General features: G+C 42.0%; 3 protein-coding genes across 10 annotated transcripts in view; 1 reads left to right on the top strand and 2 right to left on the bottom strand.

The window, feature by feature from the left end:
* Positions 1–15,065, bottom strand: part of LOC129772832 (uncharacterized) — a 400,665-nt gene that overhangs the window by 48,742 nt on the left and 336,858 nt on the right. The gene's annotated exons all lie outside the window — the stretch shown is intronic.
* On the bottom strand, positions 1,576–2,198 carry LOC129772834 (uncharacterized). The gene is made up of 2 exons (XM_055776339.1): positions 2,143–2,198; positions 1,576–2,086 (listed from the first exon to the last, which is right to left on the bottom strand). The coding sequence occupies exons 1-2, from the start codon at positions 2,146–2,148 to the stop codon at positions 1,598–1,600; spliced, it is 495 nt and encodes a 164-aa protein (XP_055632314.1). The 5' UTR covers positions 2,149–2,198; the 3' UTR covers positions 1,576–1,597.
* LOC129772833 (uncharacterized) lies at positions 2,595–3,309 on the top strand. Its single transcript, XM_055776338.1, has 2 exons — positions 2,595–2,672; positions 2,725–3,309. The coding sequence occupies exons 1-2, from the start codon at positions 2,667–2,669 to the stop codon at positions 3,238–3,240; spliced, it is 522 nt and encodes a 173-aa protein (XP_055632313.1). The 5' UTR covers positions 2,595–2,666; the 3' UTR covers positions 3,241–3,309.

Genomic DNA, 15,065 nt, shown 5'->3' on the forward strand with positions numbered 1-15,065 from the left:
AAACAAACAATTTGATTAATAAGTGAGATAGGCGATTGAACAGACGAATGAAGTAGAAATATATCGAAAACTATTAACATTCATTCCTAGCTAACGACGTTATTTTAAAATATCTGTAAAATCTGCGTTAATACAGAAAAATCTGTAACCTCAATCTATAGATTCTTGGTGAAAAAAGGGCTGGAAAATCAGTACAAATACAGATTTTATTTTTTTTCAAAAGTACCGTAAATGTACTTTGTATGTTATAATTACCAGTGGCAGAATATCGATTAGCTTAATAGCAATTTCAATTTCCATTCTTGAAAGATTGAAAATTTGAAAGAATTTCATATAAAAAAAACAAAACATCATCATTTTACTCACAGCGCCATCTGGTTGCAAATCCAACGTAAATTCGTCAATAGAGACGAATGACTGTCATACAGCTCAAAGTCTCTATAATTCGAAACAACAACAAATCACTGCCCAAGCAGTGGTTTGGTGTTGACATCATGCACTGACGAAAAAAGTACGCCAATTCGCAAAGATCCTACTTAAAAGGTTAATTTGTTTGGAGAAATTTAAGGTGCACACTCAGTTTTGCAATGCTTAGAATGGAGATATAATTGTTTTCAACTTTTAGGAATAAATACTTTTCGCGAATTTTTTTTTGCGCGCATAGTTAGTTAAATGTGTGTGTTATTAAGAGGCATCAAAAGAAGAAATGTATTCAAAAGATTTTGCATCAAATAAATGGAGAGGATCGTCAAGTAGCATTTGTATACTAAATTTTACGATTGATTCTATTTCGTTGCAACACAAACAGTTAGAATTTCGACAAGATACATCCATACATTGTTGAGTGCTTAGAATAAAGTGTATTTAACGTTAATTTCGTTCAAAAGAGATGTTTGTTTATTTATTGTGCTTAAATATGATAATTTGGGCTGTCCAGCTTTGACAAAACTCAGACGTCTTCCGATGTGAGATGGTGTAAGATAAGGAGCTTTAACCTTTTAAGCCCTCTTTATGTGAGTTTCCGCTTACCCTGGTTATAGAGTTTCGATTAACGGAAAGCTCTCTCCTTATTACCGTATCCTTGAGGATTCGCCAAATAGTTGAGCACTACTTGATGGGATCGTCCAATCCGACGAGCAATTTCTCTGATACCAATATTTTCTTGGTGGAATGCATCGATTTGTCTTTCTTCTCTCTCCGTGAGTACTTGTCCAATCGGCATTTTCCAGATTTAATTGATCAAAACAACTAGAACAACGGAAAAAGTAACTGGTCTTATAGAAACTAGACACTTGAAAGATATAAAAATATCGCCTACGCTCAGCGTTTGCACACACACATATTAAAATCGTACAGAGTATGGTAGTCACCAATACTTACACACTAGAATATAAATTGAAGCATTGTTTGTTTACAATGACACAAACCTGGTCTTATAAAAGTTGGACAGAGTGTACGCTACGAACCTATTCCCCAACCCAATAGTACCCATTCCAGTGAATAGGATGAAAGGATGAATATAAAATTTTTAAATTGTTCCAATAAGAATTTATTTTCCGCATCAATTATCCTTACACGAAGAAAAGTTATCACAGATTTATTTCAATGATTTCTGGAGTACAATCGATCCGCCAATTGGAGACGCACTGAGAATACCGTTGTTGGCGGCCACAATTGAGCCAATGTTCAGCGGCAGAGTGGTAGCAATCGGGGATTGAGCGGCCAAAGCGATTGGAGATACCGAGCGCAGGATACCGCTGTTCGTGGAGATGATTTGGTTACCAGCCAGAGGTAGAAGAGTACCTTGGGAGCTCAGCGTGATCGGGGAAAGCCCATTCAGAGCGATGGGGGAAGCAGAACGGATTGAAACGGCCGCTGGTAGTCCCGAAGCAAGGCTGAGGGTTTGGGATGGAATGGTCGCCAATGGTAGGCCGGCTGAGAGTCCCAAATCCGATCGAATGAGAGACGGTAGGCCAAGATCAGATCGAATGATAGTGCCGGAAGCCTCCAGTGGGCTAAGTCCCAGTGGCAGCACCGAGCTTTGGGCCAATCCAATGATGGCAAAAACGATGGCTCCAGCGATGGTCTGAAAAAGTTGATTCAAAATAACAGAGTATCTGGGATACAAGCGGCGATGCTCACCTTCATTTTGAAAATGTTGTACTGATTGTGGAAATCAAACTGTTTACTTGACAAAGTTGTACTGTTTTCTGTTGAGCTGAATTGTAACCCTCTGGCTTATATACTGAAATCGATTTCTCGCATCCTCTGAAAATTCAAACATTCAACACCTTTGGTGGATTGTAGAAAATTTATTGAGGTGTGCTTACGTGCTCATTGAATGTATCCGCTGGAAGAAAAGTGCGTGAATATCACGTAAGCATACGAACACATTTCGTCAGCATATTTTCGTTGATGATGGTTTTCGGATTAGAAGCAATTGACATTTCAGAACGGGAGGCCATTCAATAATTGGATCAATTACATCATACATAAAAGAACCAGTTTCAAGGCCGTGTTATTTTGTTCTATTTGGTTGATTGCCTTTGAAGTATAAAAGCTCGATGAAGTATAAAAGCTTGTAATCAGAAAACAAATCAACAGAACACATTGAAACCTTGTCTAGTGCACAATTAGGTTCAGAAATACATTACTAAATTTTCAACATGAAGGTAAGCATTGAACTTAGAAAATAAACACTTTTCAAAACAATAATTTTTTCAGACCTTTGTTTGCGTCGTCGTTCTTGCCATCGTTGGACATGCATCCGCTCTGCCAGTTGGGCTCAGCCCCATAACCACTTCGGGTACCATAGTTCGATCGGACTTGGGACTTCCATCGCTGATTCGATCGGATCTGGGAATCTCTTCTGGTCTGCCATTGGCCACCATCCCGGCATCAACCATCAATCTGTCTTCTGGACTACCAGCGGCCGTTTCGATTCAATCTGCTGCTGCTTCTCCCATTGCCCTTTCTGGACTGTCTCCAATCACTCTGAGCGCTCAAGCCCCGACCCTTAATTTGGCTTCGGGACTTCCAGCTGCCGTTTCTCTCCGATCTGCTGCTGCTCCCATTGCTCTCTCTGGACTGTCTCCCATCACTCTGGGTGCTCAAGCACCAATTGGATCTATTCTGCCGCTGAATGGAAGTCCAATCATCTCCACCAACAGTGGCATCCTCCGTTCGGTCCCACTCACTGGCCCCATCATTTCGCAGGGATCAATCAACCAGATTTGGTAAAATATTTTTTACAATAAGAAAGTAACTGGAATGTCCTGTATATAATCGTAATGATCAATAAAACAATAAACAAGCAGCATTTTTTTTCTACTGTATTATTATATATTATTATTATAGATGTAATGATAGGATAGATATTGATGAACTAAAATTTTATTTTGATGTCGGGGATTAAATATTATGTAAATAATTTTAACTAATCATACAAACGACAAATAAACGTATTATGAAAAAAAAAAAAAAAAAAAAAAAAAAAGGTTCTCAGGTTCAGGTTCTCAAATGGGGATCAACATAGGGTAGGAGCCTGCCTGTTGGTCTCAAATGTTCCTATCTCACGCCTCCACGAAGATCATATGACGACATTTTTAGATCGGGCGTGAACTGGAAACACACACCTGGTCTTGGCTCCGAGAACGGGTGTCGAAAGTGGCTAAGTGAGGGGGTGCGAGCGAGTCAGAGCGCTATATCTCTCCCGGGGAAGGCCTCCCGGGTCATGGAGGCCTTGCCAACCCGCTGTCTCCCGGGCAAAGGAGATACACCCAATAAAATGGAGCTACGATCACGAAGAATAATTAGAATGCGATCACCCGAGGAGGGTCCCCGAACTGGAGCTGGTCCTGGAACGGGCGTAAGAGCGAGCGGCCAGCGGCTGGAGGGCGATGTGCAAGAGCGGGCCACCAGCCGGGTTCAACCCGAAGAGCTACCGCCACACGGAAACAGCAGCCATCGACATCACCCAAGAAACGCTGCGCCTACGAGACGTGTTGCGACTGCCAGACGACAGTCGTCCACACTTGTGGGTACCACTAGGCGCCGGATCATGTGGACACACGAAATGAATGAATTCGTGATCCGCGCCTATTACATCTGCACTGCTTTGGAGACGGACATGAGCGGTCGCCCTCGAATACTAACAATGTTCGAGGAAGCGTATCCAGAGTTCGTCGGGAGGCTTGATCAGAACGCGATGAACGCGAGGCGTAGAGCGATAGTACGCAACAACATGCTCTCCCAAACGCAAATCGACGAGATCAAGCAGCAGGTGCAGAGAGAAATAAGCTCCAGGAACAACAGAGCAAGCGATGTGTCGAGACGAAGTTCAGTACGGCTGAGCAATTCATTCGCGAGTGGGGCACGCGAATCAGCACCAGTGGAGGCCACAGTACAACAACCCCCTGAGCCGGAAGACCCACAGCCAGATCAACAACTACTACGCGATCTGGTCTTCCACTACGACGAGGCGATCTCACAGTTCCGCGACACAGACCCATTGTCGCGCCCCAGGATCCCGAAGTTGCAGCATTCCCGCAGGCTGACAAGTGCAGTAAAGCTCATGAACGAGCACGTTCTTCCGCTGCACTTGGTTGATGCTGAGAACATGGAGGAGCTGCAACTGAAAGTTTACTGTGCTGCTGTGGCGACAGCCAAAAGTTTAGGATACCGTATTAGGCCAAGAGGCGAACTGCTCCAACATCTCCGTGAAAGGCGTGAGCCTCCATGGCGAAGGAGATTGGAGCAACGGATCCTAAACAAGCGCGCCGCAATTGGAAGACTGATGGCGTACAAAAGAGGCAGCAGATCGGCGAAATTATGTCGCCAAGTTGCTGTGATCGTGCGGCCTACTGAACTTCGCCAGCTGGGAGCTCACCAGCTGACGGAAAAACTCGACACACTGATACAGCAATTGAGCGTCCTAACTAAACGGCTGAAACGTTACTCTGACTCTGCAAAGCGCCAGGAACAAAATCGGATGTTCAGAGATAACGAAAAAGCGTTCTACGACCACATTAGCGACGAGAAGCCCGACTACCGCGAAGGTTTGCCAGATATTAGCGATGTGACGAACTTCTGGGCTGGTATTTGGGAGACCCCAGTAGAACATCGCGACGGGCAAATGTGGTTAAGACGGGAGGAGGAGAGTTGTGGTGAAATTGGAGAGATGCCAGCTATCATCGTCGGAGAGAACGATGTCCGCGAAGCCTCGCGGTACCTGAGGAACTGGGCAGCACCGGGCCCCGATGGTGTCCAGAACTTTTGGCACAAGAAGCTGACCGTCGCACATCCAAAGATAGCTGAGTGCTTCAACAAGGTGCTACGTGACCCACACAACCTTCCTGAATTCGCCACCCGTGGCGTCACCTTCCTCCTCCCGAAAGACAGCAACACATTGAACCCATCAAAGTACAGACCGATAACGTGCCTATCGAGTCTGTACAAAATACTGAGCAGCATAATTACCGCCAAAGTTTCTGCTCACTGCGAACAGCATCACATCATCGCAGAAGAGCAGAAAGGATGCAGGAAAAATACGCATGGCTGCAAAGACCAGGCCATCATCGACGCAGCCATAGTCGGCCAGGCGGTATATAACCAGCGGAACCTAAGTATGGCCTACATCGATTACAGGAAGGCTTATGACTCCATACCTCACTCGTTTCTCGTCCGGGTATTGGAGCTCTACAAAATTGATCCCGTCGTCGTTAGGTTCCTGCAGCATGCGATGAGGCAGTGGAGTACGTCTCTGCACCTCAGTGATGGGGAAAATGTGTTGCAGTCTAGAACGCTGCAGATAAAGAGGGGGATATTCCAAGGCGACTCTTTCAGCCCGCTTTGGTTTTGTCTGGCACTGAACCCCCTCAGTAGGACGCTCAATAGAAACGGTCATGGCTATAAAATAAGGTATGGCGACGGCGCCCACGAAGAAGTGACCCATACCTTCTACATGGATGATCTCAAGGTCTACGCTGATTCACGTCAGCGTCTAGGTGTAGCTCTCCGGGTTGTCGAAGACATAAGCAGGGACATCTGCATGGAGTTCGGCCTTGACAAGTGCCGCTGTGTCCATCTGCTGAAAGGGCAGCTTACCGAATCCGGAGGTTACGAGGTCTATGACGGCGAGTTCATAAGAGACATGGTTCGTGGCGAATCCTATAAATATCTTGGATTCCGACAGCTCACCGGGATTCGCCACTCCGACATCAAGACGGAGCTGCGAGACAAGTTCTTGAGTCGAGTGAACTGTGTCCTGAGGACTTTCCTCAATGCGGGGAACAAGGTACGCGCGATCAACACATTCGCCGTTCCCCTGCTGACCTTCAGTTTTGGTGTAGTCAAATGGAGCAAAACTGACCTAGAGGACCTTGAGAGGAGGATGAGGAAAGCATTTAAAGAGGCCGGAATGCACCATCCTCAATCGGCACTGGAGAGAGTTTCACTGCCACGCAAAGAAGGGGGACTTGGAATAGTCGACATATCTGCACTGTGTGTTGCCCAGGTACGACAACTGCGCGAGTACTTCGCAGAACGCGCCAACCAAAACGCGCTATACCGGGCTGTCTGCGCCGCCGACAGAGGATACAGCGCTCTGCACTTGGCGCAAGCGGAGTACCAACTCAACTGCAATCTGCAGACAGTGGAGGAGAAGATTGCAGCTTGGAAGCAGAAGGCAGTGCATGGTGCCCACCCCCATCAACTGGATCGGCCACACGTCGACAAGGCCGCATCTAATCTGTGGCTAACGCGTGGTGAACTCTCTTCAGTAGTAGAAGCCGACATGATAGCCATCCAGGACAGGATAATGCCGACGAGAAACTGCAGGCGGTACGTCTGGCATCAAGACGTTGATGACATTTGCCGGATGTGCCATCAACCAGGTGAAAACATAGAGCACATTATGGGAGGCTGTCCCGTTTTGGCCAACGCAGCCTACACCGAGCGCCACAACAACGTGGCCCGTATTGTTCATCGACAACTGGCGCTCCAATGTGCTCTACTGGAAGACAACGTACCAAACTACCGGTACCTGCCTGCACCTGTCCTGGAAAATGACCGTTTCAAGCTGTACTGGGATCGCACTGTTCTGACCGACCTCTCGATCCACCACAACCGTCCAGATATAATGGTTTACGACAAGAGCGACCGCAAAGTCACCATCATCGATGTCGCTATTCCACTGAACCAGAATCTGGAGGAGACCCACGGTCGCAAAATCTGCAAGTACCGACCATTGGCCGTGGAGCTCAATGAACTGTGGGGGCTAAGGGAGGTCCCAAGAATTGTTCCAGTCGTTCTCTCTGGAACTGGAATTGTCCCGAAGACACTTCTGGAAGCGCTAAAGGTGTTGAACATGGAGAAGGAATTGGCCGGCATCCAAAAGTCGGTCATCCTTAGCACCTGCGCGATTGTTCGACAATTTCTCGGTCAGGACTGAAACAGCACGAGCATGCAGATACGTGCATTCCGCAGAGCCTAGTTCCCCTTTGGCATTCAGAAGCCCGGGGGCAGGTGAAAATTCTGGCTAGGTTCGCCTAGTTAAGAAGTGAGATAAGTCTGCCAAAAAAAAAAAAAAATTAAAACACCGTTCATCATACAGTGAACTTCAGTGACCAGCACATAAAGAAGTCCACCATGTATCATGTGAGATTCTCCTTTATTGATTATAATCTTCACTTATTAAAATGTTCATTGACATTATTGTTCACATTTTGGTTGATGCTTTTGATTCTAGTTCGAAGAACATTTCGTAATTTTTTTCTAATTTGGTTTAATCAGGCTATAATATCGATGGCACAGCAGAGGGCACAATTCGAAGTTAAAACATGCCGATTGATTTAAAATATTTAACACTTCAGTGGCTATATGCTATTATGTATATTGGCTTAGTTGTTTCTTCGATGAGGTTCAATTATAACGTAACTCACACAAAGAGTTACGGCGGAAAACAGCAAGGGTGAAAAACGAATCGATTTACAAATTGTTGTTATTTTTTCACATAACTATTCAAAAAATCGTTTCATAAATCTTACTTTTGAAATCTAATGTGCAATTCTGTCGAATTTGAATATGAAAAAAAAGTTAAAAAACTGTAGTTACTGAAACTAAATTATGAAAACCTTTTTATCTCAAAATATTATTCCTTAAATTTATCTTCATGTTTCAACATAAAAATAATTAGACAATTTCTAATGAAAAACAACGTTCTAACAATTAATTTAACAAACGAGATAGTTTTTACAGTTCAGAAAAATATTATATTACAAGCCCTCATCCAGACACAATTCTTTTGAGGTTTCATTCATGTTAGTCACTGTAACGCCCAGGAAGACTTATTAAAAATTAATCCACCAACGGAGAAACTAGTGTGCTGCGTCGCCCTCATAAAATAGATTGAGCCAGGTGAAGCTCGGAGCGTTTTTTCTCCTGTCGATTACACCCACATTCTTAGTTTTTGTTATCATTTTGCGTTCCATCCCTTTTACGATTATGTTTGTTGCTTGATGAAGCAGACACAGGTACGCTTTGTCCGAGTAACCGCTTGTTGTGTGCGCAGTGATGGAAGGTTTCGGAATGTTTAGCTATAATTGGAATTATAATGTCTGGTTGTTTTTGTAGATGTGATCACAGTGGTTTTATGTATACCTAGACTTCAGCTGAGGCGACTATTGTGATTATTTTGTTAACTTATTGTGTAAGTTAACTACCGAACGGAATTTGGTATGTTTTTCTCAATGAGCTTTTTGTTAGAATAGAGGGTGTGTCACATCAAATTGCATCACGGAAAAAACGCTGTAGAAATTTAATTTTTAGGAATTATATCTTCAGCTTTCGCTTATAATCAGATAAGAGTATATAGATCACGTTGGCCATGCTTCATTGTCAATTTTTCGTAAATTTGGAAAAATGTCGTCGAACGAAAAAGAGCGTCGTGAATTAATCCTGCGCACTCATTTCGAGAATCCGGAGTTGTCACATCGGGACATCGGTAAGATGCTGGGAATCGTTCAATCCACGGTCAGCAGAGTACTAAATCGATACTTCGAGAACCTAACCATCGACCGGAAGGTGAAGAACGGCAAAAATGGATGCTCCGTCAGTGAAAAAGATCACAAGCGCGTAGTTAAGCAGTTTAGACGTGATCCGAGAAGTTCGGTCCGGGATGTCGCCAATAAGCTGAATTTGTCAAGTTCATTCGTCCAGCGGACCAAGCAGCGGGAGGGCCTGCGTACATACAAGGTTCAGAAGGCTCCTAACCGCGACGAAAGGCAAAACATGGTGGGGAAGACGCGAGCCCGGAAGCTGTACACCGAAATGCTGACGAAGCCGCATTGCCTGGTAATGGACGACGAAACCTACGTCAAAGCGGACTTTCGTCAGCTGCCGGGCCTGTTGTTCTTCTCCGCAGAGGACAAATTCAGCGTTCCGGAGGAGATTCGCAAGCAGAAACTATCCAAGTTTGCCAAAACGTACATGGTGTGGCAAGCGATCTGCTCTTGCGGAAAGCGGAGCGCCCCCTTCGTGATTACCGGCACGGTAAACGGGCAGGTTTACCTTAAGGAGTGCCTACAGAAGCGCTTACTACCGCTATTGAAGCAGCACGAGGGCCCGACCGTCTTCTGGCCAGATCACGCTTCGTGCCACTATTCAAAGGACGTGTTGGAGTGGTACGAAGCCAACGGGGTCACCTTCGTACCAAAGGAAATGAACCCGCCCAACGCGCCGGAGCTTCGCCCAATAGAGAAATATTGGGCGATTATGAAGCAGGCCCTCCGGAAGAACCCAAAAGTTGTCAAATCGGAGGCGGACTTCAAGAGAAAATGGATTTCTGCCCAAAAATTTACAACCTGACGTTGTACAGAACCTTATGGACGGGGTAAAGAGGAAGGTGCGAGGATACGGGCTTGGGCTCGAAGTATGAATAAAATGAAAATGCCAAAAGTTGTTTAATAGTTTTTATTTTACTGTCTAAAAATTTCAAAAGGATCGGTCTACTGGGCGAATTTCTACAGCGTTTTTTCCGTGATGCAATATGATGTGACACACCCTTTATATTTACAATGACATCATACATACGTTATACATTACATTATACATTTTACATTACATCATCATACATCTAACTGACAGTCTACTTTATCCGTATTTTCTCCGTATATCCTTTATTGCTTAGTTATTAGTTTTGGCTCCTGTTGTTATAATCTCAGTCCTTACCTATTGCTCCATATGTTCTAGAACTCGATCGAATGAGAATTATTCGAATAGAAAGCAATTTGGCATTCTGAAACCCGTTCGACTTACATCCAATCAAGTTGTGCAATGTAAGAACCTTGCCAAGCAATTTAGCGTTGGCGACATCGAGTGTTGTGTTCCATTCAAAGCGAAAATGGTAATGGGCTTCCAGGAGGAACAAACACACTTTGGGAATAGAAATTATGAAGGAAAATAACTTTTCCGTGTCAAATCTGTGTAACACATATTTTGTAAGTCTAAAAATTTTTTTATTTTAGTCTCATCATTGCCCTAGATTAATGAAGGAAGGGATGTGATAACTATAAACTGCTACTTGTCTAATTATTTTCTAGCTTTTAGTACATTAAACCGTTTAACTCAAACAGTTTTTTTTTCACTTTTTTTTTATTTTCTAGTTTTTAGTACATTATCTGTATGATTAGTATACTTCTCTACAATAAAACCATTAAACTTTTTTTTTTCTTACCTAATTTTCTTAGGAATATAAAATGATGATGTACTGTATTCTATTAGTCAAATAATTTCATTCGATACCGATATTAAAAAAAATATATATATACCTTTTTGAATTTATGTTGTTTATAATGTAGTGTGTTCTCCAAGTCAAGCAATTCAACCATTTTTTACCTGCGGCCAGATAATGTTTTTCGAGATAATGGAATACACAGTATTATAATGACAGCAGAGATAAAGGTTTGTTCCGAATTTTAGATCAATAAATCAAAAGGAACGGGGTCAAATTTTTACACACATACATACAAACAAGTGAAGTTGAATGAAACCGTTTGAAAAAATAATTGGCTATTTTGTTACAGCGGCCATCTTGGATTTGAATTTTTCTTAATAGCAGTGATCTATTGGTCAAGTCCGTTCACTTGATACCCATTTTGATAGGATTCGTTTTGAGAAAATATGTAATCCGCCATTTTGTGGTGGCAGCCATTTGGATTTGTATTTTTTATAAATAACTGTGTTTTACTAGTCAAGCCCTTTAATTTGATACCCATATTGATTGGGTTTTGGAAAAAAATATATATCGCCTTTTTGTTGTGGCGGCCATTTTGAATTTGCATTTCTCGTGATAACTGTGTTCCATTAGTCAAGTCCTTTTATTTGATACCCATATTGATGAGGTTTTGAGAAAATATGTTTATCCGCCATTTTGTGATGGAGACCATTTTGGATTTGCATTTTGCATAAATAACTGTGTTCTACTAGTCAAGTAATTTTATTTGATACCCATATTGACGGGGTTTTGAGAAAATATGTAATTCACCATTTTGTGGTGGCGACCATTTTGGATTTGCATTCCTCATCAATAACTGTGTTCTACTAGTCAAGTCCTCTCATTTGATACCCATATTGATGGGGTTTGGGAAAACCTCATATTGATGGGATTTTGAGAAAATATATAACCGCATTTTTGTAACGGCCGCCATCTTGCATTTTGAAAATCATGAAATACGCAGTTTTATAATGACTGTAGAGATAAGGTGTGTTCTAAATTTCAGATCAATCGGTCAACAGGAAGAGGTTCAAAATTCTATTAATGTGGTGAAGCGCTACAGACAAACATGTTACAAACATACAAATTACAGGGCAAGCTAAATGAAACCGTTTAAAAAACTCAGCTTTCATGAAAAAAATATAGCCCTCTAGTAACATGTAAACAATAAAAAGCAAATACAATCAATAATTACGAAAACAAAATCCAATTTTTTTGCAAGTGTAATTTGCTTACACAGAAGACTAGCCAATTGGATTTAATTTGAAATATCTACCATGTGTATCGGTCAAGCAATTCAAAAGTTAGGAGTTTTTGAAAAAAAGGCATTTTTGGATAAAAGACGAAACAGTTCATTTTTGGGCCACTCTAAAATGGAAATGGGCACCCTATTGAAAAAATAAAAAGGTGTGTGACTAATATTTTGCGAATAGAAACAAAACTACCGCTTCTCACGAAAACCTGAGAACCACTATATCGGTTTGACATGGATTGGCTGATATATTATGTCGTACAGATGAAAGTAATGCTGGTAGTATTGGTGCGGGTAGAATGCGGGTGCTCCCGTGGCCGAGTGGTTAGCGTCATAACTAACATGCCGGGTGTTCGGGTTCGATTCCCGTTCTGGTCGGGGGAATTTTTCGTCAAAGAAATTTCCTCCGACTTGCACTGTGATCACGCGTATTCTAGAGCTTGCCACTCAGAATGCAATCAAGGCGTGTTATTTGGCATAGAAATCTCAACTAAGTACTAATAAAAATGACGCAAGTAATACTACGTTGAGACGGCGAAGTTCCTCTAGGAACGTTAGTGCCATTGAAGAAGAAGAAGAAGAAGAAGAAGAAGAATGCGGGTGTGTCGAGTGGATTGTTCTAGGATTACTTCCGTCAACATGATTTGAATTGACTAGAAAATAAATTGACGAGCGTTGAGAGCGAGGATGACTGGTGAATTATTCTAGTCAATACTTATTCTGACCAGAGATGCCAGGTTTGAAGACATGTCTTCATTTTGAAGAAGAATTATCATTTATAAACTAATACAATTTAGTTTGCAGTTGCGGAATATATTCGTTGTTCAAATTATTGAAATAAACTTCAAAACTTCAAGGTAAGCTTCATGGAATACGCTATATAACAATTCCAATTATAATAAACATTGAATAAGCTATCAAATTTTGTTAGAAAAATGGGTTATGAATTTTTGAAGGCATTTTTTCGTACCATGTGAAGACATTTGAAAAAATCACCTGACATCCCTGATTCTGATTGACGTGACCAATGAATACAAATCTGCCTTTTCATTCAACCTGCCCTCAATCCACACTTATATTTCCCCTGAATATCTGTTTACCTCTCCTAGAATATGTGAACAGTCGTCCAGTTATGCCTAAGACACGACCACATTATTGACGAAGGACTACGAAATCGTTTCACTGAATTCGCTTGTTTATCACTTCGGAGTTTATAGTGCATCGAAATGTTATAAATAACTTTTTAATAAAAACGTCGTTTTAATCTACTTGAAAACCACTTTAGTTGCCCTTTGGCAACGCTCGAAAACAACAACAATGTGCACATTTGATGCGAATATACAGAAGCATTCTCCACCAGACGGCATGAAAATTGACGCGAGGCCTTCACCTAATAAAGTTGTATCATTGAGTGTGTTGGAACGAGAGCATGAGAGCGGAATCTCTGGTCGAGCGGTGCACTGGTACCGTGCTTCTGGAGAACTGATAAAGAAACTTCTTCTGCTTGTTGAATGGTGAAATAAAACACACTGCGACAGGAACGGAGTCTCTCAATGGCTCTATTTGCTGGCTTGCTCAAGCTTGATACACGGAGGCTCAAGTTCTGCTTATTACAGAATGATTTTTCATGTGTTAAAGCGTCAAATTCACAATGTTTGTAAGTATGGAGTAAATATACGTCTCATTCTCGCAGACTGAATGTCAGATTGGAAATGTACCCAAACAAATACCATGTTTATACACAGCACCCTGAATTATTTGAGTTCCGCAGGGGGCTTCGACAAGGTGATGGTCTCTCCTGCCTACTGTTCAACATTGCGCTAGAGGGTGTTATGAGACGAGCGGCGTTTAACTTGCGTGGTACGATTTTCAATAGATCCAGTCAATTCATCTGCTTCGCTGATGACGTAGACTTTGTTGGCAGAATATTTGAGACGGTAGTGTCTCTTATTCCGCTCTCTAATACAGGTCGGATTCGATTATCCGCAATGTTGAGTTTTTTTTCACTCCGGATAATCAAATTTTCCGAATAATCGAATTATAAAAAGGATTAAAAGAAAATCTCTCGGTATATGTAAAATAACTATGATTTGTCATGACTCATTTGTATATTGCAGTGTTGTAGCCAGAAATTGTCTGGCACCCTCTGGGGGAAGGAGTAATGTTTTGAGAATCGAAAAAAATATTCGTCGCCTTGTTGCAGTTGCAGATGGACCAAAATATTATCCAAATGGTCAAGTACAACTACAAGCAAAAGCTTATGCGTGAGCAAAAATTTGGCATCCAAGAGTCAAGGAGAGATGTATGACATGGTTAAGCGAATCAACACTAGGAATGCTATGTTTTGGGTAACTGACATGCGACGAGGTTCCGGTTGATTCCATTGTCATGTCATGGAAAATGCTGATATCCCGTTGTCGGTTGTATGAGAACGCATACCATTCTGCAGAAATTAATTGACTAGGAATTAAGTGGAGTTTGAGGCCCTGATCGATGAAGGCATAGTCAACATTGTTCTGCATTCAAACACATATTTCTACGATGATGAAAATTAGTTTTCGACTGCCGAGGGTGCAAACGCTTCATCAATTTTGGAACTACATCAGGTTGATGAAGATGAATAGTCCGAAAGTTAGGTTTCAAATGGAACAGCCTTATGTGGAATCGAACAAGTTATTACTTGGACTAAGGAAAATGGACCTCCAATGGAAAGACAATTCCGAGAATTAGGAAAAATATGTTAGAGAAAAATGTTACTTTTTAATTTTCGATTTGTTACATGTGCACATTAGAGTGCAAGAAAGTATGTAAAAAAGTGACGGGATCTAGATGACAAAAAAATCGAGATGACAGTAGATCTCGACGTTCCATGCAATTTGAAGACATTTGGCGTCAACATTTTTTTTTTCAAAATTTCGATTTTATGCACTCGCAGCATGGTCGTAACTACCCCAAACGGTTTTTTGAACTGATTGAGAACTAAAGATGATCTATGAATTAGAAATTTATTGTAAGTCATGTGAAATTGACGTTAATTTTGTA

The sequence above is a fragment of the Toxorhynchites rutilus genome, chromosome 3, assembly GCF_029784135.1.
Source record: "Toxorhynchites rutilus septentrionalis strain SRP chromosome 3, ASM2978413v1, whole genome shotgun sequence".
In the NCBI taxonomy this organism is placed as follows: domain Eukaryota; kingdom Metazoa; phylum Arthropoda; class Insecta; order Diptera; family Culicidae; genus Toxorhynchites; species Toxorhynchites rutilus.